Here is a 22676-nt window from a genome sequence, read left to right as displayed (position 1 = left end):
TTTTTCATCAAAAATTATATTCTGTTCAATTTGGAAGCAATCTATTGTATATGTTTTTTTGTGTACTGTAATTTTAGAATCCTGGTTTTAGCAAATTTTATTTGAAGGGACAAATGAGCCATTTTGGTTATCTTTAAAACTTAGAAAGATCTTTAATCTTGTCCTAGAAATCTCAAATAATAAGTAATTTAGAAGTAAAAGAGATATTTCAAAGATTGAAAGATCCATAAGATATAAAGGAAATGTTAAAATGTTTCTTTTTATTTGATCATAGTTTCAAAGAAATCAGTTTCTAGGATTTAATGATTTTCAAATACATGGAGTTGAAAATACTTAAAATTACATGAAGAAATGGAAACTATTTCCTCAACTTTCATAAAGTAAACCTTATCTTTTTTCAGATTGCTATTTAGACACTTGAAAAGCATTAATAGGTTGGGGCGCCTGGGTGGCTCAGTGGGTTAAGGCCTCTGCCTTCGGCTCAGGTCATGATCCCAGGGTCCTGGAATCGAGCCCCGCATCGGGCTCTCTGCTCAGCGGGGAGCCTGCTTCCTCCTCTCTCTCTGCCTGCCTCTCTGCCTACTTGCGATCTCTCTCTGTCAAATAAATAAATAAAATCTTAAAAAAAAAAAGCATTAATAGGTAAATTTCTAGCCTCTTTATTTAAGTTACTTTAGTAGAAAACTTTTATAAAGAAGTAACATTGGGTTTACTGTTTTGAATGGGCCTTGTATTTGCCTTTGAAAGTAGAAAACTGTAGACACTTGAAATGTAACAAACTCAGATTGCTTAGCTGCAAAACTAAATACTTTATAACAGACATACAAAAAACCTGTTATAGCTAAGAAATCAATTCAGCTAAGTTGCAGGGCACAGGATCAACACATGAAAACCAGCTGTATTTCTGTGCATTAGCAATGAAGTTGGAAAATAAAACTAAGAGAACAATTCCATTTCCAATAGTATCAAAAGGAATAAAATACTTAAGAATAAGTATAACCATGAAGGTGTGAGATTTGTACACTGGAAACTACAAAACTACTGAAAGAAATAAAAGTAGACCTAAATAAATGGAAAGACATGTTAGGTTCATGGACTGGAATACTAAAGGCTATTTAGGGAACTATTGCTACCCAGAGCCATCCAGAGAGTCAGTGCAAACCTTATCAAAATAAGGTTTATTGAAAAGATGGAAAGGCTGATTCTAAAGTTAACGTGAAATTAGAAGAGCTTCTAAATAACCAAAACAATCTAGGAAAAGTACAAAGGTGGAGGGCTCACACTTCAAAACTCTCTACAAAGCTACATTAATCAAAACAGTCTGATACTGGCCTAAGGACAGATGTATAGATCAGTGGGTAGACTAAGAGTCCAGAAATAAACCTGTGATATTTTTGGCCACTTGATTTTTAAAAATGTGTCAAGACAGTTCAATGGGGGAGACATAGTCTCTTCAACAAATGCTTTTGGGACAAATAGATAATCCACGTACAATGGAGAAGCGTCGAACCCTTATATCATCTGTAAGAATTAACTCAAAATGAAGACCTAAATAGAAGAGCTAACAGCATAAAACCTTCAGATGAAATCCTAAAGATAAATCTTCTTGACCTTGGGTTTGGTAGTGGTTTCTTACATGACACCAAAATTATAAGTTAACAAAAGAAAATAAATAAATTGGACTTCATTGAAATTAGAAGCTTTTGTATATCAAAGAAGACAATCTGGAAAGAAGAAAGACACCCCACAGAATGGGGGAAAATGTTTGTGTATCCTGTCTGTAATGGGCGTTCATTATCCAGAGTATAAAAAGAACTCTTAAGAATTCAATAATAAAAAGACAACCCAATTTAAAAATGGGCAAAGAATTTGATAGACATTTTTCCAAAGACACATAAAATGTTCAACATCGTTATTACAGAAATGCAAATCAGAACTACGATGAGGATACCATTTCACACTTGGTGAGATGGTTATAATTTTTTTTAAAAAGGAAAATAACAATTTTTGGCCAGGATACAGAGTAATTGGAACCTTCATCCATTGCTGGTTCATCAATAGGTTAAACTTAGAGTTACCTTATGATCCAGCAATTCCTCTCTCGGGTATATATCCAGAAGAATTGCATTCATATGTTCAAACAAAGATTTGTGCATCCATGTTCATAGCAGTGCTGTTCTCAGTGAACAGAGGTAGAGAGAACTCAGACGTTCATCAGTGGACGGAAGGACAAGCAGCATGTATTTCCGTGCAGGGACTTATTCAGGCATAGCAGGGAATGAGGTTCTGACCCATGCTGTAACCAGGAGGAGCCTCGAAAATGTTATATGATCAGTGAAAGAAGCAGAACACAAAAGGTCAGATACTGCATGATTTCATTCATATGAATGTCTAGAATAGGCAAATGCATGGAGACTAGAAGCAGATTAGTGGCTAAAGGGGCTGGGGGGGGGCCTTTAATGGGCATGAGTTTCACATTGTAAGTGTGCTCCTGTCACCGACGGTAATCCACGTGTTGTCTGCATTTTACCACAGTGAGAAAAATGAAAACCTCCTTAGCTTCTGTGTAGGAAACTTGATTTAGAAGGAATTCATAAAAATCAGTAATAGTTAAAAGTATGGTGATTGCCAAGGGCATTATCTTTAAACAGTCGGGCGGGGGGGCGCCCGGGTGGCCCAGTCCTTTAGCGTCTGCCTTCAGCTGAGGTCATGATCCCAGGGTCTTGGATTCAGGCTCTCTGCTCGGGAACCCTGCTCTTCTCCCTCTGCCCCTCCCTCTGCTATGGTTCCTCTCTCACTGTCTCTCTCTGTCAAATAAAACCTTAAAAAAATAGTAATAAAAATAAATAGGGGAAATAACTTGTACATTTTAGAAAGATGATCAATAATAAATTTAAAATTAGAACTAGATTTTCTCATTTAATCTGCAGTTAATTATAAAAGAACTTGAAATAGTTCCTGTGAGGCATGGCTGAACACTGTGTTCTTTTTATCCGTAGTAGACACAGCCAGACACCAAGCCAGTGCCTGATGGTATGGGGAGTTCTTTCGTAGCTTACCATTTTCTAACGTGGATACAAATAAATGAACTAATACTAAGCTTGCAAGGGCTTCCAAGTACTAGTTTAATTGAATCATTTTGCTATTTGAACTGATTATATTGCTTCCAAATGCAGTATTAAAATTGCTGTGGTTATACTGAAAAAAATTAAATTAAAAAACATAGCTCCTCTGGGGTGCCTGGGTGGCTCAGTGGGTTAAAGCCTCTGCCTTTAGCTCAGGTCCCAAGGTCCTGGGATCGAGCCCCACATCGGGCTCTCTGCTCAAGCGGGCAGCCTGCTTCCCCCCGCTCTCTGCCTGCTGCTCTGCCTACTTGTGATCTCTGTCTGTCAAATACATAAATAAAATCTTAAAAAAAAAAAAAAAACTCCCCTGGCATGCTAGTTAATTGGCTATGATTTTATATGAACAGGGGAAGGACAAAAGTAAGCTAATGTGATTTTTCCCTCCAGTTTTATTGAGATAAAATTGATATATATAACATTGTATTAGTTTAAAGTATATAACATAATGATTTCATACAAGCATATACTGTGAAATGATTACTACAGTAAGTCAACATTGATCACCTCACATAGTTAAAAGTGTTTTTCTTGAGATGAGAATTTTTAAGATCTACTCTTAGCCACTTTCAGAAACAAATACAGTAGTATTATTCACCATTACCATGCTATACATTACATCCCCAGAACTTCTAAGTTTGTACCTTTTTAACCAACATTCACCCCATCTGCACCTCCTCCCACCCCACCTTGGCAACCGCATCTATTCTGTCTCTAGTGAGATCATACAGTATTATAGTACTTGTCTTTCTCTGTTTCACTTAGCATAATGCCCTAGGTTCCATCCATGTTGTCACAAATGGTAGGAGTTCCCTTTTTCATGGCTGAATAATATTCCTGTGTATATGTATGTGTGTACACAAACACAACACATTTTATGATGGACATAAAGTGATCTTTTAATATGGATTAATTTTTCATCAAGAGATATATATTAGAAAATATTCCTTTCAGGGGCGCCTGGGTGGCTCAGTGGGTTAAAGCCTCTGCCTTCGGCTCAGGTCATGATCCCAGTGTCCAGGGATTGAGCCCCGCATCAGGCTCTCTGCTCCATGGAGAGTTTGCTTCCTCCTCTCTCTCTGCCTGCTTCTCTGCCTACTTGTGATCTTTCTCTGTCAAATAAATAAATAAAATGTTTAAAAAAAATACTCCTTTCAGTGTCTAGTATGAGCTAGTCCTTTGATTTATTGAATCAAGGAGTATTTATTGAGGATCAAGTTTGTGCAAGGCACTGTCCTAGGTGTTGGGTATCAAGCAGTGTGTTTTGTTTTTTGTTTTTTTTTTTTTTACTTGATAGAGAGATCACAAGCAGGCAGAGAGACAGGCAGAGAGAGAGGGGAAGCAGGCTCCCTGCCGAGCAAAGAGCCTGATGCGGGGCTCGATCCCAGGACCCTGAGATCATGACCTGAGCCGAAGGTAGAGGCTTAACCCACTGAGCCACCCAGGCGCCCTGTAGCAGTTTTTGTTTTGAACATGATCAAAGTCTCTGCTCTCAAGGATTTTGCATCCTCTTATAAAATGTTAATAGAACGTTGTTCTTTTGTATTAATAAAAGGATGTACTCCACACCAAAACCCCCAAATAATCCAATTTAAAAATGGGCAGAAGGTATGAATAGGCATTTCTCCAAGGGAGACATCCAGATGGTCAACAGACATGTGAAAAGATGCTCAACATCACTCATCATCAGGAAAAGGCAGCTACCACTTCATACCGGTCAGAAAGACTAAAATCAAAAACACAAGAAACAAGTGTTGATGAGGATGTGGAGAAAAAGAAACCCTCACGCACTATTGGTGAGAATACAAACTGGTAGAGCCACTGTGGAAAACAGTATGGAAGTTCCTCAAAAAATTAAAAATAGAATTACCATACGATCCAGTAATTCCATTTCTGGGTGTATACCCAAAGAATACAAAAATACTAAATTGAAAGGATACGTGTTACCCATATGTTTACTGCAGCATTATTATAATAGCTGAATTGTAGAAGCAACCCAAGTGTTCGTTGGTAGATGAATGGATAATGAAGACGTGGTGTGTGTATATATACACATTAGAATTCTACTCAGCCACAAAAAAGAATGAAGTCTTGCTGTTTGCAACATGGATGGGTCTGGAGGGTATAATGCTACATGAAATAAGTCAGAGAAATACAACTACCATATGATTTCACTCATGTGGAATTTAAGAAAGAAAGAGACAAATTAAGAAATCCTTAATGAGAACAAACGGGTAGTTCTCAGGAGGTGAGTGGGAATAGGTGGATGATACAGGTCAAGGGGTTTAAGAGAACATTTACTATGATGAGCACTGAGTATAGTATATTATACATGTGAAACTAATACAACACTGTATATTAACTGTACTAGAATGCCTTTTTTAAAATCTGTATTACAGTGTAAAACCATGAAAACTAGTAATGGTTGAAATGTCAGCACAATTCTTTTATTGACAAAGACTGAAAGTAATCTTCAGGTGATTGAGGATCACTGTTTAGGGTATCTTAGTACATGGAAAACACTCTGTAATAGAAGCAAAACATGGAATTCTGTTTTCATTACTGTACAGCCAGTAAGAACAGACGATGCAAGGACACTAAACACTGCTTTAAAATGAAGTTCTAGGGTGCCTGGGTGGCTCAGTTGTTTAGCGTCTGCCTTCGGCACAGGTCATGATGCCAGAGTCTTGGGATCGAGCCCCGCATTGGGGTTCCTGCTCGGGGGGGAGCCTGCTTCTCCCTCGCCCTGCCTGTGTTCCCTCCCGTACTGTGTCTCTCTCTGTCAAATAAAATCTTTAAAAATAAATAAAGTTTCTAGAGTTCTGTTATTAAAAATATTCTGCTTAAAAAAAATGTACTCCAACTTTAAAAGCTCATAGAAAAAGCATATTAAGAGGTAGTATTTCCCAAAGTGGATCTGGGGACTGGAGTCATTCTGTATCCCATCCCTCACAACTGGTATCTGTGAAACAGTCAACAGTATTAAAGGATCAGGATTGTCCTTCCATTCCAAATAAAATTAAAACCTATTCGACTTTCAAAATCCATTGTTTCCCTGAATTGTTTGACCATGAAATCCTTTTTTTCTTTTGAACATCTGTTAATGTCCAGTGAAATTAGATTTCTGTGACCAGACTTTGGGAAATGCTGGGACAAGGGAGTCATTCTGTGAGGAAAGGTTAAAGGTTTGAGATGGGAAAGAAAGCAAAAGAGAAATTATCCTTGTATGTAAAGGTAAGGTTTCTGAATGTTAGAACAAGAATGTTCAATTGTAGTGATTTTGATGGGCTCTCTGAGGGAATTTCTTGGCTTTCTTGACTATAAAGCTGATTAAAGTCTGGAGTCAGAGACTTTTTATAGAAAGGTTTATCAGTAGCACTTTTTTTTTTTAATTTTTAGGGGAGGGCTCTTATAAAAACTTGCCTGTCATTGGGACCTGTTGTCCAGATGGGTTCTGTAGTCTATTGCTTTAATAGAAATACCATCATTAAGTCTTTTGAAGAAAAGACATCTGTAATTTTTTTCTCTTGATAATATTCTTAAGATTAATGGTTAGTGAACAGGTATCATTTATGATTAAGGTACACCTGCTTTTTGCACTAGACTGACAAAAATTTGACTCTAACTTCAATTACTTTTTTGAAAATGGAGACAATCTAGATTTGAGAAACATGGCTATTTAGTTATAAGAGATTAAAGTCAAGATTTTCTTAGGATCATAATATGACAATAACTGTAGCAGACCTTTCCAGATTTAACATACTGACTGTAACTTTAATCTTTTACAGGTATGATTTTTAATGAACGTGATCAGGAGTTGAGAGACTTGGGCTATCAGAAACATGCCTTCAACATGCTTATCAGTAACCGTCTGGGCTACCACAGAGATGTGCCGGACACCAGAAATGCTGCGTACGTTTCTCAGTGGTTTATACTGCTGCGTTTTAATGACCGTGCTTTTAGTGGTATTATAGTAAGTTGTGAGGGTGGTGTTACTAAATGCATTTAGGCTTCATCATTCAGGATACTAGAAAACTTCAAGACAGATTTCCACTCCTGTGACACTTGAAGCTGAAGATTGTACTAACAGAGTTCTGGAGGTTGCTCTGTCTCTTTTGAAATTTAAAATCATAGAGAGAAGGCTAGAGGTATTAACTGCATCTAACTAGATAAACTTCTGAGCGTAAATTTCTTTTAAATGTTTATTGTATTTGTGGAAAGGGAATTAAAAATCAGTGAAGAATTTTTCTCATCTCACTTTTTGGTCTTCATTTTTTTTTTAAGATTTTATTTATTTGACAGAGATTGCAAGTAGGCGGAGAAGCAGGCAGAGAGAGTGGAGGAAGCAGGCTCCCCGCTGAGCAGAGAGCCTGACGTGGGGCTTGATGTGGGTTCAGTCGATCCCGGGACCCTGGGATCATGACCCGAGCTGAAGGCAGAGGCTTTAACCCACTGAGCCACCCAGGCGCCACTGGTTTTGTTTCAAAGGCTTTTCATTCATGTGGGTTGGTCAATTAGTCATTCCACAGGCAGACTTTTTTGAGCACCTTTGTTTTATAGACACTGTATTAGGTCTTGAAAATAAGTAGAGTAAGACATAGTTCCTGGGATCACAGGCCTAGTAGGGAAGATAGATGAGGGAATGGGTAATTGTGGTAGTGCTAGGAGGAGGGCTGTGGTAGGAGCTGGTGTCGTGGGGACCCTGAAACCAGAGTGATGAGGGAAGGCCTCCTAGAGGGTGCTGGCTGAGCAGTGTGCAGGGGACTACTCCGTGCATGGGGGACAGATTGAGTCATGACACTGCTTGAAAAGGCACTGGAACCATTACTATGGCCACAGCGTGGGGAGTGCCAGGAGACTGGAGGTAGCCAGGGTCCAGATGTTGGAATGCTTTGTATGCCATGCAAAAGAACATGGAATTCTGGATTTTATTCTTTAAGTTAGTGATTTTTTATTATTGTTGCTTGAAGCCATCTAACCCTTTTTATCATATAGTTGTGTGATAGAATCTTGATTTTGGTCATGTCCTAGTTTATTCAAATCTTTTTCTGTTATTGGGCAATAAATAAAATTTTCAAATACAAAGTTTTATATTTCTGTTACTCCTTTTTTTTTTTTTTAAGATGTTATTTATTTATTTGACAGACCACAAGTAGGCAGAGAGGCAGGCAGAGGGGTGGGCGGGAAGTAGGCTCCCTGCTGAGCAGAGAGCCGGATATGGGACGCAATCCCAGAACCCTGAGATCATAACCTGAACCGAAGGCAGAGGCATAACCCACTGAGCGACCCAGGCGCCCCTCTTACTTCCTTTTGAATGTTCATTGTGGAGAAGCTAAACATGAGCTTATGAATACTGCATTAAAAACTTGTAGTGATTCCATACAAATAACACATTTTTATGTAACCTCTGTACCGAAAAAAAAAATTTTAAATGTTAATCTAAAAATAAGCAAAGTAGCAGGTATTGGAGAGAGTAGTTATTAACAAACTGTAAAACCTTGAGTATGATACCAGTGTATCCTTAAATTTTTTTTTTTTTAAGATTTTATTTATTGGACAGAGAGCACAAGTAGGCAGAGAGGCAGGAGGAGAGAGAGGGGGAAGCAGGCTCCCAGCTGAGCAGAAAGCACGATGTGGGGCTCGATCCCAGGACCCCAAGATCATGACCTGAGCCGAAGGCAGAGGCTTTAACCCACTAAGCCACCCAGGCACCCCCCCCTTAAATGCTTTTTAAGAAACTTTTGTTACATTGTAGGAAGGAGTCTGAGCAAGAGGCAGTTAATGTTTAGTGCGTAATGACCTAAAACATTGAACCTTTCAGGACATCACATTTTCTCATATGTGTCTTCACAGATGTAAAGACAAGTCTTACCCTGTGGACCTGCCAGTCGCTAGTGTTGTTATCTGTTTCTACAATGAAGCCTTGTCTGCCTTGCTCCGTACTGTGCACAGTGTCCTAGACCGCACACCAGCCCAGCTCCTTCATGAAATCATCCTTGTGGACGATGACAGTGACTTTGGTAAGGGATGTTGTCGCTGATACTATGGGATCTGGGCTGTTGATCACGGTGGGATTAGAATCAGCAGCAGCAGCTGACAGTTCAGATCGATGGCAGGGAGGACTCTGGTCCCAGCAGGTGCAGGGGAGTCGGCAACAAGTAAGTATGTTTGTGGATTAGAGGATAATTTTTTGGAAACAGCTTTGTGATCTTTTTACAGACTGTGCTATTTAAGTTTGGCCCTTGAAATTTTTCCCTTGGCCTACCTTTTGAAAAAAATTTGCTAATCTATAGTTATTTTGAAATAAAAATGACCTGAGCCGAAGGCAGAGGCTTAACCCACTGAGGCACCCAGGCACCCTGTAGTTATTTTTTTTTAAGTGAAAATTCATGATAACTTACGATGGTTTATCTACTAACAATGGAAAGAATTAATAGATATTTGAAGTTATGAAATTTAAATGTAAATGAGCTAGAATTTAGAAAAAATATTTAGTGTCCTTGGAAGATACTAAATTAATAAAAGGACATATTTCCTGCTGTTATTATATAATTCTTAGTAGGAGCAATAGAAGTTGTTAAAACCAGGGGCACCTGGGTGGATCAGTCGTTAAGTGTCTGCCTTCGGCTCAGGTCATGATCCCAGGGCCTTGGGATCGAGCCCTCCTTCGGGCTCCCTGCTCAGCATGAAGCCTCCTTCTCCCTCTCCCAATCCCCCTGCTTGCATTGCTGTTTCTCTCTCTGTCAAATAAATAAATAAAATCTTTTTAAAAAGCCATTAAAACTGTTCTGATTTGGAGTAACAGTTAATTTCAAACAAAAGATATACCTTATTTTGGTTTTAAATCTGATTTAATGCTGTCAGCGGAACATTCATTCACTCAAGATAATCATATCAAACATTCTTTATGCAAAGCATTGTGCTAGTTGCTGTGGAAATATGAATAATTCTATAAATTAAGTATTCTTCTTGGCTACTGTTTCAGCTCTTACCCTTCCTTTTTCTTCCTTAGGAGATAAACCATAATTTTTTTTTAAATAAAGCAGCAAAAGATTCTGTAATAATTACTTGATAATTTGTTGCTGCAAGTATCAGATACAATCTTAGAGTAGCTATTAAAAAAGCCTTTGTATATGTCTCCTGTTGTTGTATTATGACTCTTTATTTTCAGATGATTTGAAAGGAGAACTAGAGGAATATGTCCAAAAATATCTCCCTGGAAAAATTAAAGTGATAAGAAACACAAAGCGTGAGGGATTGATTCGAGGAAGGATGATTGGAGCAGCCCACTCTACAGGTATAACTTTCTGCTCTCTTCTCAGTGGGGGAGAAGTGACAAGGGCTTTGTCCTTGGAGCCTTTCTTATTGTGCAGAGATCTGTGAAAAGTGATTTCCTAAATGGGCATTGTCAGCAGGAGAGAAAAGGCTTGTGTTCACTTTGGAAAGGGTTTCTTTCCAAAGAATTTTGTATTTCTTGGGACAACAGTGTCCCAAAATACAGACTCCAGGGAGGTGAGCTCTAGAGTCCAAACTGGTCTGTTTTCATAGTGGTCCTTATTGCAAATTATTGCTGCTCATGTAGGTCTGTATCTTGTTTACTTATATAAGGAGAAGAGTAAAGCAAAATGTATCTGAACTTCTGTAATTTTTTTTTACTTTTATTTTTTTTGTTAAAGGTTTATTTATTTGAGAGAGCGAGCAAGCGAGTGAGCCTGCAGGGGGAAGGGGCAGAGGGAGAGGGAGAGAGAGAATCTCCAGCAGACTCCATACTGAGTGCAGAGCCTGACACAGGGTTCAGTCCCATGACCCTGAGATCATGACCTGAGCTGAAATCAAGAGTCAGATGGCCTCTCAGTAGACTGAGCCACCTAGGCGCCCCTATAATTTTTGTCATACAACATTTAAAGTCTGTGTACTCAAACTGTTTGATTTGAATTAAGCCAGTAATTCTTAAGTTCAAATACATACCTCTGGTGATAATGGATCATGATTTTTATTGGATAAATGGACATGATACTGAAAATTGACTTACCACAGAGCTGGCTGGCTCAGTCAGTAGAGTGTGTGACTCTTGATCTTGGGTTGTAAGTTCAAGCCCCACACTGGGTGTGGAGATTAATTAAAAAATAAAAATAAAAAACAATGAAAACTGATTTATAAAACTATAAAGATACTTTCTTTAAAATTCTCAATCCTTCTGATCCCATCAAAGATAAAGTCTCTATTAGAAATCTATCTTTAAGACATTTCCAGCATATACTTACCTCCCCTTTGAAAAAGAAAGAACGGTGCACCTGGGTGTCCCAGGTTAAGCCTCTGCCTTTGGGCTCAGGGCATGATCTAGGGTCCTGAGATCGAGTCCCATGTTGGGCTGTTCAGCGGGGAGTCTGCTTCTTCCTCTCCCTCTGCCACTCACCCCCTCCTCATGCTTTCTCTTTCTCGCTCTCTCAAATAAATAAATTAAATCTTTGGAAAAAAAAGTATCAAATTTAGTATTTTGCAGAAAATATATCTGGTTAGTTCTCAGTTACATGGTATTGAACCATTGTATTTCTCTTTATGGTTACCTCTGTAAGGTTAGTGATTCTGATTTTCATTTTTGATCTTGGTAAAATTGCCTTTTAAAATAAATTTATTTAAGTTAAATGATTTAGTTTAAAAATAGTAGGTATATAATATTGTAAGTAGTGTATGGATATGGGGAAAAAAAATAGGAAGGTAATTTGAGAATTCCAGAACTTGGGGTGTAGGGGCTTGTTAAAATCATTATGATTCTTATTTTACTAACTAGAAGAAAAGATACCTCATTGGCTCATGAAAGCCACTACAGCTGACCAGGTTGGGGAATTAGGAAGGAAAGCCGAAAAATGGAAGAAGTGAGCATGTGGCCACTGAGTAGTGACTTCAGAGGAGAAGGGAACCCATGTCACTGGCATGGCAGAAGGGGTACTTGTGTCTCTCACTCCTGAGAGAGTTGCTGTGTTGTAGCGATGATCACTATGTCATGTTTCTGTGTCACCAGTGAAGACAGTTATGTTCTCAGGCAGGGAAATGTATAGTAAATTAGAATTTTTTTTTCTTTTTTTAGAGAGAAGGGCTGGCAAGGGTGGAGGGAGAGGGGAGAGAATCTCAAGCAGACCCTGCTGAGTGCGGAGCCCAGCTCGAAGCTCCATTCCCAACCCCCAGGCCGTGACCTGAGGTGAAGCCAGGAGTCGGTCACTTAACTTACTGCGCTAACCAGGCACTCCTAAATTTAGAAATCTTTTGATCGCAGTAAGTGTAATAAAAACATTTACACACAAGTGGCCACTGCCCTTGTACAGCAGTCCATAGCTTTCTGTCCAGAGAACAGAATTGTTCCTATGAGACTTTGCATCTTTTCCCTGAGGAGAATTGGGATTGATTGATACATGTTTCAATCCTAGCAGTGCACTTGAGGCCGACTTCCGGCTAGAAAGTCCTCCTCTCTTCCTGACTGGCGTAGAGGAATGCTTTGACCGTTCGGCTGGGAGGGAGGCGGGTGTATTTCACCCCGTGAACGCAGCATCTCAGGGAACTAGCGGCCGCCCCGATCGGAGTGCTGTGACCTCTCAGGCCTGCTGCTGTTTGCCTCCTCAGGAGAAGTCCTGGTCTTCCTGGACAGCCACTGTGAAGTAAATGTGATGTGGCTGCAGCCCCTGCTGGCTGCCATCCAGCAGGACCGGCGGACCGTGGTGTGCCCGGTCATCGATATCATCAGCGCGGACACGCTCGCCTACAGCTCGTCCCCTGTTGTGCGGGGAGGATTCAACTGGGGGCTTCACTTCAAGTGGGATCTTGTTCCCCTTTCTGAGCTCGGAGGACCAGAGGGAGCTACTGCACCAATAAAGTGAGATTTCTCCTCCAGATTGGAAAAATTCCTGTCAGTACTTCTTCAAAAGAGAAAAAAATATTTTGAAGAGAATCCCTTCTTTGCAGGGAGCAGAAGTGGTAGCTTAATTTGTCCATTAGAAATTCTTGAATGCTCACTGGATTTTATGTGCTGTGCCAACTTCCGAGGAAAGATTTGTGACCTGGGAATTATTCATGTCCTGAGGGATGTATCACTTAGGAAGGCAGACAGCTAAGATCAGTATCTTGGGATAATTGTGCATCGGATACGGTAGGAGTACCCCATGTGCTGTGTTTTTTAATGTCGGTTCAGCATGGTTTATTGCCTTTGTCATTTACCTATCTTCAGTTCTTTGCTAGTACGAGTGGCGCTGTGAGGAACATTTGCTGTATAAGCGTTTCTGTAATTGGGATTTTTAGGATGGATTTCTGCTAGTATAGTTACAAGTCACAGTGCAGAAATTATTTTTAGTTCTCATTCATATTCTCAATATTACAAATCTGCTTATGTATTGTTTTTCGTTTTAAATTTCTCATGTGGATTTCGGGGAGGTTTGTCTGTGTTTCTACCTTTTTTTTTTTTAAAGATTTTATTTATTTATTTGACAGAAAGATCACAAGTAGGCAGAGAGAGGGGAAAGCAGGCTCCCTGCTGAGCAGAGAGCCCGATGTGAGGCTCGATCCCAGGACCCTGAGATCATGACCTGAGCTGAAGGCAGTGGCTTAACCCACTGCGCCACCCAGGCGCCCCTTTGTTTCTACTTTTTAACATTCTTGGACCTATAGGGTTTTTTTTTTGTTTTGGATTTACTAGTTTTTTTAACCTGTGACAAAATAATGTATGTAAAAAGTACACATATGTATATATGTATGATGCACACAACTTAATACATGGTTATAATATGAACACCTGTGTGGCTACCACCCAGGTCAAGACACGGCATCCAGGTGCCCTCTGTATCCCTGCTGTGGTCACAGCCCCTGGCCCTAGAGATGTCATTACCCTGACCTGGTGATCATTTCCTCACTTTCCTGTAGTTTTACCATCTCTGCCTGCGTCTCTAAACAATATAGTTTAGTTTTGCCTGTTCTTGGACTTCATGTAAAATGAAGCCATCAGACTCCTTTTGTCCTTGCTGCTTTTACTCAATATTGCTTTAAAAAACTCATCTGGGTTACAGTGTATGGCTCTGCTTTATACAGCAATGAAAGAGGGTCATGATCTGTTAATATATCGTAACTTACCCAGTTTACTGTTGGTGAGGAGGTCGGGTGGTTTTCCATTGTCTTTCTTTAATGCCACGGATGGTGCTGTTACCCGCGCTGTTATTCCCCCCTTCTAGTTTACAAGAGGAGAACTGGTTGGAGGGCATGCCTCTCTCTACCTTTAGGAGGTGATGTTTTCCCAGCACGTCCCGTGGCTCTGCGGCTGGCCTGTAGGGGCTTGCCAGCTTCCTTCCACCTGACCCGAACGTGGAGGGGAGACCTCCGCCGGCTCCTGGGGGCCGATGTGCTCTGCTGGCCGAGCGGGGCCGACTTCTGCTCCCTCGGGCTTCGGGTGAGAATCCGCTGCAGTTCTGCTAAACTCAGTGGCAGAACCGGGTGGGTCACGACCCCCCTCCCCGCTCTCAGGCAGGCTGCATCCGGGGACTGTCTGGTTGGGTTTCTGGTCTCTACAGCCTCATGTCCTGTGATTGGAGGCTGACGGCAGCGACTCGGATTCTGTCCTCTCGGACTATCCGTGGTGTTCTCTGTGAGAAGGTAAAGATGCGCCACGCAGGAGGACGGTAGCCCGGCTGCTGCGTGCTCTCCGTGTCCGTGCTTCTGCCCGTCTTGCCTGTTTCACCATCTTCATGGGTGTTGGAGGCCACGGCACTGCTGGAGTCGAGAACCAAACCAGGCCCTGACTTGTGTCTCCTTCAAAGTCCGGACACTTTGACAAGGTTAAGGACGGGAAAGTTGAGTGCACTGAGAAAGGGTCTGTGCTGTGTCGTGCGTTCGCCTACGTGACTTCCCACACACTCTCCCTGCAGTAGGGAACAAAGTGGCCAGGGTCCTGAGTTCTTAGTTAGACCTTGTTGTTCTGTACCTCCCATAACCCACTCCCTGGTTGATTGTCTTGCTAATGGCTTTAGCCGAAACTACCTGGCATCACCTGGCATCACGAGGTTTGTTTGTAGTAAATGTAAACTTGTTATAGAAGCTTGTGGTCATCTGACTATGTACTGACATATTACTCCTCCTGTTCTGGTCTGCCTTATAAATGCTTGTAAGATGTGGAATAAATTTAGCACTGTTGGACATCATCTTCTGTGTCCCTCCTGTCTCCATCTCTTTGTCTTTTAACTTTTTTCATCGTCCTCTTAGCCCTCAAGGTTACCCTGGTCGATTCGTCGTGCTGGCCGCGACACATGGGCATTGGTTTTCATTGTTTAATTTTTAATGCTTTTAATCACAAACATGTATTCAGTAACAAAATAGTATAGAACAACTTTTGACGAGGAGTGACTGACTCCCTCTTTGCTCCCTGTTCTCAGTCCACCTCCGCAGAAGCCAATTCTTACACTGTTTTTATTTCGGGTCTTCTGTTTATTGCTTCTTTCACTCTAGAGGAACATATTCTTCTTTTCCCTGTCAAACTGATTTTAGGTCCTTTCTGTGGGAAAAGTGAAAATTGTGTTCCTTGATGTCATTGTCTTCTGCTCTCTGGCGAGGTGGAGTAGTATGGGTGTTTCTGCAGCAGCGTTAGTTCCTTCTGGCACTTGGAGGGAGCCGTGCCTGTGGGCTGTGACAGCGCCGTCTCACCACCTCCTTGTGCGGCGAGGGCGTGAGCGCGCCTTCCTCCTCTGGCCGCTTCCCCCGCTCTTCTCTCCGTTCTTCTGTGCGCGCTCTCACTTTCAGGATATCAAGGCTGCTAACTTTTTCAGTTGGATGTGTAGATTTTTTAAATTTTTCATCCTTTTTCCTTTCCTAATGTATGCATTTAAGGAAATCAACTTTCTAATCATGCTTTTAGCTGCATCCCACAAAGTACTATTTTTTGTCATTTATTTCAGAATATTTTCATTGTAATGGCTTTTCTGACCTGTAGGTTATTTAGCAGTACCTTCATTATTTCCCAGACATATGAGGATTTTATAATTACGTATTCCTAGCTTAGTATACACTGTGATTAAGAAATATTCTGTATGATTTTAATTCTTTGAAAATTGGTGAGATTTGCTTTACGGCCAAGCACATGAGTAATTTTTGTAAATTTTCATGTGTGCCTGGAAAATTTGTATTTTCTGTGGTTGCTAAAAATGGGATTCTGTGGGTGCCTGGGTGGTTCAGTGGGTTAAGGCCTCTGCCTTCAGCTCAGGTCATGATCCCAGGGTCGTGGGATCGAGTCCCGCATTGGGCTCTCTGCTCAGCAGGGAGCCTGCTTCCCTCTCTCTCTCTGCCTGCCTCTCTGCCTATTTGTGATCTCTGTCTTTATTTTTTTTTTTTAAGATTTTATTTATTTATTTATTTATTTGACAGATCACAAGTAGGCAGAAGTTCTTCTGTCTTTGTCAGAAAGGTTTTTCAGATATGCATAAATTTGGTTTCTTTTTTGACCATATCTGTTTATCTGTCTGCCAAATTTTACATCTTGTCTTTAATCCTTGCATATTTTGAGTGGTTATTTTGATGTCTCCGCCTGATAACTACATTATTTGAAACCCCTGCACATCTGTTCCTCTTGTAGATTCTCTTCATGTGGTTTATCTTCCTGATTGCCTGGTTATTTATTTGTTTGGTTGCTTGTTTACTTTTGTTTGGTGGCAGACACTGTCGTGAAAAATTATGGAAATACATTCATACCTGAGATGGTGCTTTCCTCCCTGCAGAGAAGTTGTGCTTCCCTTCTAACAGGGAGCTTGGGATGCTGAAATACACCATCGCCGTAGTTCAGTTTCAGAAGTGAGACAGCTGGAGGCTGAGCGTGTGTCTGAGGGCCAGTCTCCTTCAGCTTCTCTCATTAACCATCTCATTCTTGGCAGTATTGACATTTGGAGCTGGATACTTCTCTGTTGTGGGCTCTCTCTTGTGCGTTTTAGAGTATGCAGTAGTGTGCTTGGCTTCAGACCATGAGTTGTAAGTAGAAACCCTCCCCCACCCCAACCACTGCATTGCAGCAGCTAAAAATGTTTGTGGACATTACTGAAGTGTTTGCTTGGGGACAGTCATCCTATTTGAGAACTACTGGTCTAAGTCAGAGTTCATCTGGTCTCTACTTGATAGGCCCTGGAGTCCAGTTTTTATCCCACTGTTCTGCGAGACTGTCAGAAGGAATTAATTCAAATCAAGTGTATTTCTAGTAACAGTGTTGTAATTTATAAATTATTTTTGATGCTTAGAAAAGTAGCTGTCATTTCCCAGACATCTGGTATATCATTGGCATCTAGAAAATTCAGCTATGTGGCCCAGCTCATTTCCTGATGTTAGATAAAATCTTCTGTAATAGTTAATCTGGTCTTTATTAGTGATGTTCCAAAGGTACACTGAACTTTTTAAATAACAAAGATAGTAGATAAATGGCTCTCTGCAATTGGTACAGTAATTTTTTCCTTTTCTAGGTCACCTACAATGGCTGGAGGATTGTTCGCCATGAACAGACACTATTTCAATGAGCTTGGACAGTATGACAGTGGCATGGATATCTGGGGAGGAGAAAATTTAGAAATCTCATTTCGGGTAATTTTTTCATGTTTAACTCTGTGTAGTGGAATATAATTTTTATCCACGACCTCTTATTTTCTGTAAGTTCTCTTTGATTATCTTTGTTAACAAACTGTCTTTAGTGAAGGCTACTTTATCATAATCCGCGATGGGGATAATACCCATTCAAAGTGTGGAAAGTATCTAAGCAGCCTTGTAAGAATTTAAAAGGGAAGGTTGTAATGAATGGTTGGGTATAATTTCAGATGTTTAAATGTGCATTTATGGTAGAGTTTTGTTCTTTGCCAGTTTATTCATCTTACTTGCTAACCCTACACATAGATATTTAAGGTGATCGGATATCCCTGATTGCTCGAGACTGTCCTGGTTCACACCTGTTCTCCCAGGAAAATTATTAATAGCTCCCCATTCCACTTTCAGAAGTAGCTAGCAGAGTACTTTATACATATAAGTCCCTCCGGCCTGAGGAAGGAATTAATCTCCTCTCCAGCTGCTGAAGTCAGAAAGATGGCGGTATGGGTGGGGTCTGGGACTCAGGGAACTGTGGGGGTGGAAGACAGTCTTTGCAAAGGGCAGAATGAGGGCAAGGGAAAGAACTCGGACTTCTCCGAACCAGCTGATGTCCTCACTCCCCACCTCCCGGCTCTGGGGCTCCATAGCAGATACCCCATCCACAACACTGTGGTATGTGGTGCGTGTGTCATTTTGTATTTTTTACGATGTATTGACTATAGTGTTTTTAAAAGGTAGTTTTTCATACGTAATCTTTTAGAATTTTAAAGTTGAAAGAAATAATATATTGTTCAGTCTTACTTTGGACATAAGGTAATAGAGTTCCACAAAAACTAAAATATAACTATATAAAGTAACCCAGATGGCCAAGGTGAAATTTACACAAGAACTGAGATCTTTTGACTCTTAATCTAGAGTTACTCAGTGTGTGTGTGTATATATATACATGTTTTGAGAAAGTACCAGTAATGAGATTAGAGGACCAGCCTGTAAGCATTCTTTGTCCCTAAGTCCTGAGGATCAAATTCCTTGATGTGTTAAAACAGCAAAGTACATGGTAAGTGTGATTTTAGACACAGGGTGGTAAAAGAATGGTACGCTATTTTAGAATTTAGTTTCTTTTTAATCATAAAGATATAATTTTTTTAATGTACCCTTTCACTTTCTTGTATTTGGTACTTATACAAAACATCTTGAAAAGTCTCACAAACACCTATTTAATAAAGATTAATTTCATGAAAACGCATACATTGATTTCATAGCAGTGCAAGGCAACTATTAATACATATTTTGCTTCTGACCAGATTTGGATGTGTGGAGGTAAACTCTTCATCATCCCATGCTCTAGAGTCGGACACATTTTCCGGAAAAGGCGACCGTATGGTTCTCCTGAAGGCCAGGACACCATGACCCACAACTCCTTGAGGCTGGCGCATGTTTGGTTGGATGACTACAAGGTGAGATTAAGTTACTCTGCTGGAAGGGTCTGCTCGGCTCTAGCTCCTTTGCAGACAGCTCTGGTTACCTGCCTTTTCATTCTGGCACATTTCTGTGGGACGATCTATGCTTCGGGGCCATCCCTTTTGTACATTTCTTTTCTTCTCATTTTTTGTTGTGACCCTTCTTCTAATTTTCCAAATGACCACTCTATAATAGGAAATACAGCCGACATAAGAAATTTTCTTGTCAGTGTCTTTATTCCTCTGACTCCCACAGAACGTGGCTCCTTTTCTTTGCTCCTTGGGCTTCACTGTGTCCCAGTCTCTCCACTTTCCCTGTTAGGCTCTGCACGTGTAGTAGCACTTTCTCTTTCTGCTGTGATATTTCCTTTGTAACATCTTTATTGAGGTATAATTCACAAGTCATTTTATCACCCCCAACAGGAAACTCCGTATCCTTCAGCTATCACCCCCTCATCTCCCACAGCCCTAGACAACTACTAGTCTACCTCTTGACTCTCTAGATTTGCCTATTCTGGACCTTTCCTACAAATGGAATCCTACAACACATGATCTTTTGTGACCACCTTAGTAAGCATAACATTTTCAGGTTCATCCATATGGGTACCATGTAGCATTGCTTCATTCCTTTTTTATTGCCAAATAATATTCCAATGTGTGATTACACATTTTATCCATTCATGAGTTATGAGAAATGCTACTGTGAACATTTGTGTACAGTTAATTTTTTTTTTTTAAGATTTTTATTTATTTGACAGAGATCACAAGTAGGCAGAGAGAGAGAGAAGCAGGCTCCCCACTGAGCAAAGAGCCCGATGCGGGGCTTGATCCTAGGACACTGAGATCATGACCTGAGCCGAAGGCAGCGGCTTAATCCACTGAGCCACCCAGGCGCCCCTGTACAGTTAATTTTTTAAACATGCATTTGAGTGTCTAGTGTATACCAGGCTGTGTGTTAGGTTTTGGGAAATGCACTGGGCATGGAGGTGTGTGCTGTCGGGAGAAGATCACTGCATGGGGAGCAGAAGTGGGGGCTTGTGGTCATGCGTCTGCCTCACTGCATGTTTCCTCCCTACTCCCTCGTCTAGACTCCAGGCTTGTTCTCCATGTTCCTCAGCTTTGAGTCACACTGTCTCTCAGCAGCTCTCAGAAAGTGGTTCCCAGACCCATGTAAATGTTCAGCAGGGCAAAGCTGTTGTCATAGGCAGATAACCCAGTATTTGCCGTTTCCCCCTTGCTGACCTTGCACTGATGCTGCAAAAGCAGCTGAGTCATAGAAATCATTGTGTTAGATTTTGTGCTCCAAGTGCTGTGAGTCACGCTGAGTGCGCAGAAAGCACCTTTTGCTGTAGACTGAAACACGTGGTCGTTTTCAAGGGAAAATGCGTGTTGTTTGAGCTGCATGTAGTTGTGAGTTAACTATTCACTTTTCTCCACGAGTACTTTTTATGTAAAAGAATGGCTCACAAACCATGGTTATTTATATTTGGATATTTGGCGCACATTCTCAAAAATGAACCAACTGAGCCTCTCACTTCAACTGACAGCATTTGTTGCAAGTGGAAAACTCGTATTGATCCCTGGGAGTTTGATGGCTTCCAGTACTTAAATGCTCTTTTGATGAGATTAGGAATATTTATGAATATAACTTTTTATATTATATAGTGACATTTGTCAGTATTTGGAACTTCACCACCCAGGGAGCAGTATTTTCCAAATGACTAAAGTATGATGGTATAGAAATCTTGGTTGGGGAAAAGATCCATTCAGAGAGCCGGATAGAGAAGTAGATTTAATGCAACCTACAGAAAGCTCAGTGATAACAATTTAAAGGTTAGTTACAGTGTGGAAAATGAAAAGAGTTTTGGTAAAATATCAAAGAGGGGTGCCTGGAAGGCTCAGTTGGTTAAACATCTGCCTTTGGCTCAGGTCATGATCTCAGGGTCCCTGGATCGAGCCCCACATTGGGCTTCTTGCTATGCAGAGGGTCTGCTTCTCCCTCTCCTGCTCCCTGGCTTGTACTCTGTCAAATCTTTAAAAAATATATCAAAGGATAGTTATAATTCTCTGAAACTATTAAAATATCCCTGGCATTTTAAACTATATATTTCCATACACTCAATATTTAAAAATCTGTCTAACCAAACATGACAGTAACAGGTTCACATGCAGAAATGAGAGTTCAGCTTTCTTTTTAGCCACACATTGAAAAGATTTGTAAAACTGTAAAGCAATGTCACTGTTCTCACTAAATTTCTTGTTGTTCTTCAAAGCACGTTTATGTTGATAGGTAGTGAGTTATTTTTAACAAATTAAATGTTTCAACTTTCCATATGGTAAATACCAGTAAATAAACTCACACAAACAGAAGCTCCTTGGACTCAGTAATCAATTATCTTTGACACTCCAGAATCCTGACAGAGTCTGAGAACTGCCGGCCTCACACGTCGCCTGCCTCATTGATTCTGAGATCACATTTTACATGTTTAGCCATTTCTGAAATAGGGACGTATCTTAGAATTTAAGATGTCGTATTGTCAATGATGGACCTAATTGTGTGAAATGTTTATGCTGACATTTTTCAGCAACATCAATAAAACACTGGCATGAAAAATAATTTGCTGATAATACTCATTTTAAGCAAAAAACCTGTTCTCTTATTTTTCCTTTTTCTTTTTAAAATTCAGGAGCAGTATTTTTCCTTAAGACCTGATCTGAGGACCAAAAGCTATGGAAATATCAGTGAGCGTGTTGAATTGAGGAAGAAGTTGGGTTGTAAATCATTTAAATGGTATCTGGATAATATTTACCCAGAGATGCAGATATCTGGGCCCAACGCCAAACCCCAGCAACCCATTTTTATCAATAGAGGGCCCAAACGCCCCAAAATCCTTCAGCGTGGAAGGGTAAGGAAGTAATATCAAAGTGTTTCATGAAAAGTTGTATGATAGCGTAAATGACATTTTAGACTTAAAGTATCATTTCAGTGATAGACTTTAGCTTGCTTCTGTTGTGTTCTTTGGGTGGGACCTTCCTCCACTCAGGTATTAAGACTTTAGAAACGTTAGTATCTCCACTGTTACTATTAACATCCTTAAAGAGTGTGTGACTTCTGTAAGTTACATGCTAGCTTCCAAGAGGATAGATACAAACAGAAAGGCGGTGTAAGTCAGTATGAAACTCGTTTGGCAGAACCAAGTCCCAAAAGGAGAAATGGGGCTGGTCTCTGCCATTGGGCCAAAGCTCTGGGAACCGACCCCAGAGAGCAAGTGGAAGATGGTGGCACAGCCTTACGGCTCACACCCGGGCGGCCGAGCGGTCATGTGAGCTGCGCAGAAAGCCCACGACCTGCTACATCTCTGTACGTGTTCCCTTTTGTTTCTGAAGGACTCTGTTCACAGTTCTGTATCACATTTAAATTTTAGGGGTCTAGTCATAAAATCATACCTTTTTCCTGAGTCATTTCTTAGAATCTGCTTTCTGAAAGTAAGCTACTGAAAGTAGATAC

The 22676-nt window shown here is 40.6% G+C and overlaps 1 protein-coding gene and 1 non-coding gene across 3 annotated transcripts in view; both read left to right on the top strand.

Annotated features, from left to right (window-relative positions):
- The window catches only part of GALNT11 (polypeptide N-acetylgalactosaminyltransferase 11), a 53402-nt gene that overhangs the window by 26878 nt on the left and 3848 nt on the right, over positions 1-22676 (top strand). For both annotated transcript variants that reach the window (XM_032304564.1, XM_032304565.1), the window contains 7 exons: positions 6911-7034; positions 8976-9142; positions 10294-10419; positions 12741-12990; positions 17594-17711; positions 19013-19165; positions 21856-22074. In XM_032304564.1, coding sequence (XP_032160455.1) covers positions 6911-7034; positions 8976-9142; positions 10294-10419; positions 12741-12990; positions 17594-17711; positions 19013-19165; positions 21856-22074 — 1157 coding nt within the window. The remainder of the gene's footprint in view (positions 1-6910; positions 7035-8975; positions 9143-10293; positions 10420-12740; positions 12991-17593; positions 17712-19012; positions 19166-21855; positions 22075-22676) is intronic.
- On the top strand, positions 2966-3082 carry LOC116569766. The gene has a single exon (XR_004277189.1). It is a non-coding gene; the product is annotated as a small nucleolar RNA SNORA15 (small nucleolar RNA).

This window comes from Mustela erminea, chromosome 11 (genome assembly GCF_009829155.1).
Source record: "Mustela erminea isolate mMusErm1 chromosome 11, mMusErm1.Pri, whole genome shotgun sequence".
Taxonomy (NCBI): domain Eukaryota; kingdom Metazoa; phylum Chordata; class Mammalia; order Carnivora; family Mustelidae; genus Mustela; species Mustela erminea.
Note: the sequence above shows the minus strand (reverse complement) of the source record. Positions and strands in the feature narration are given on the sequence as shown.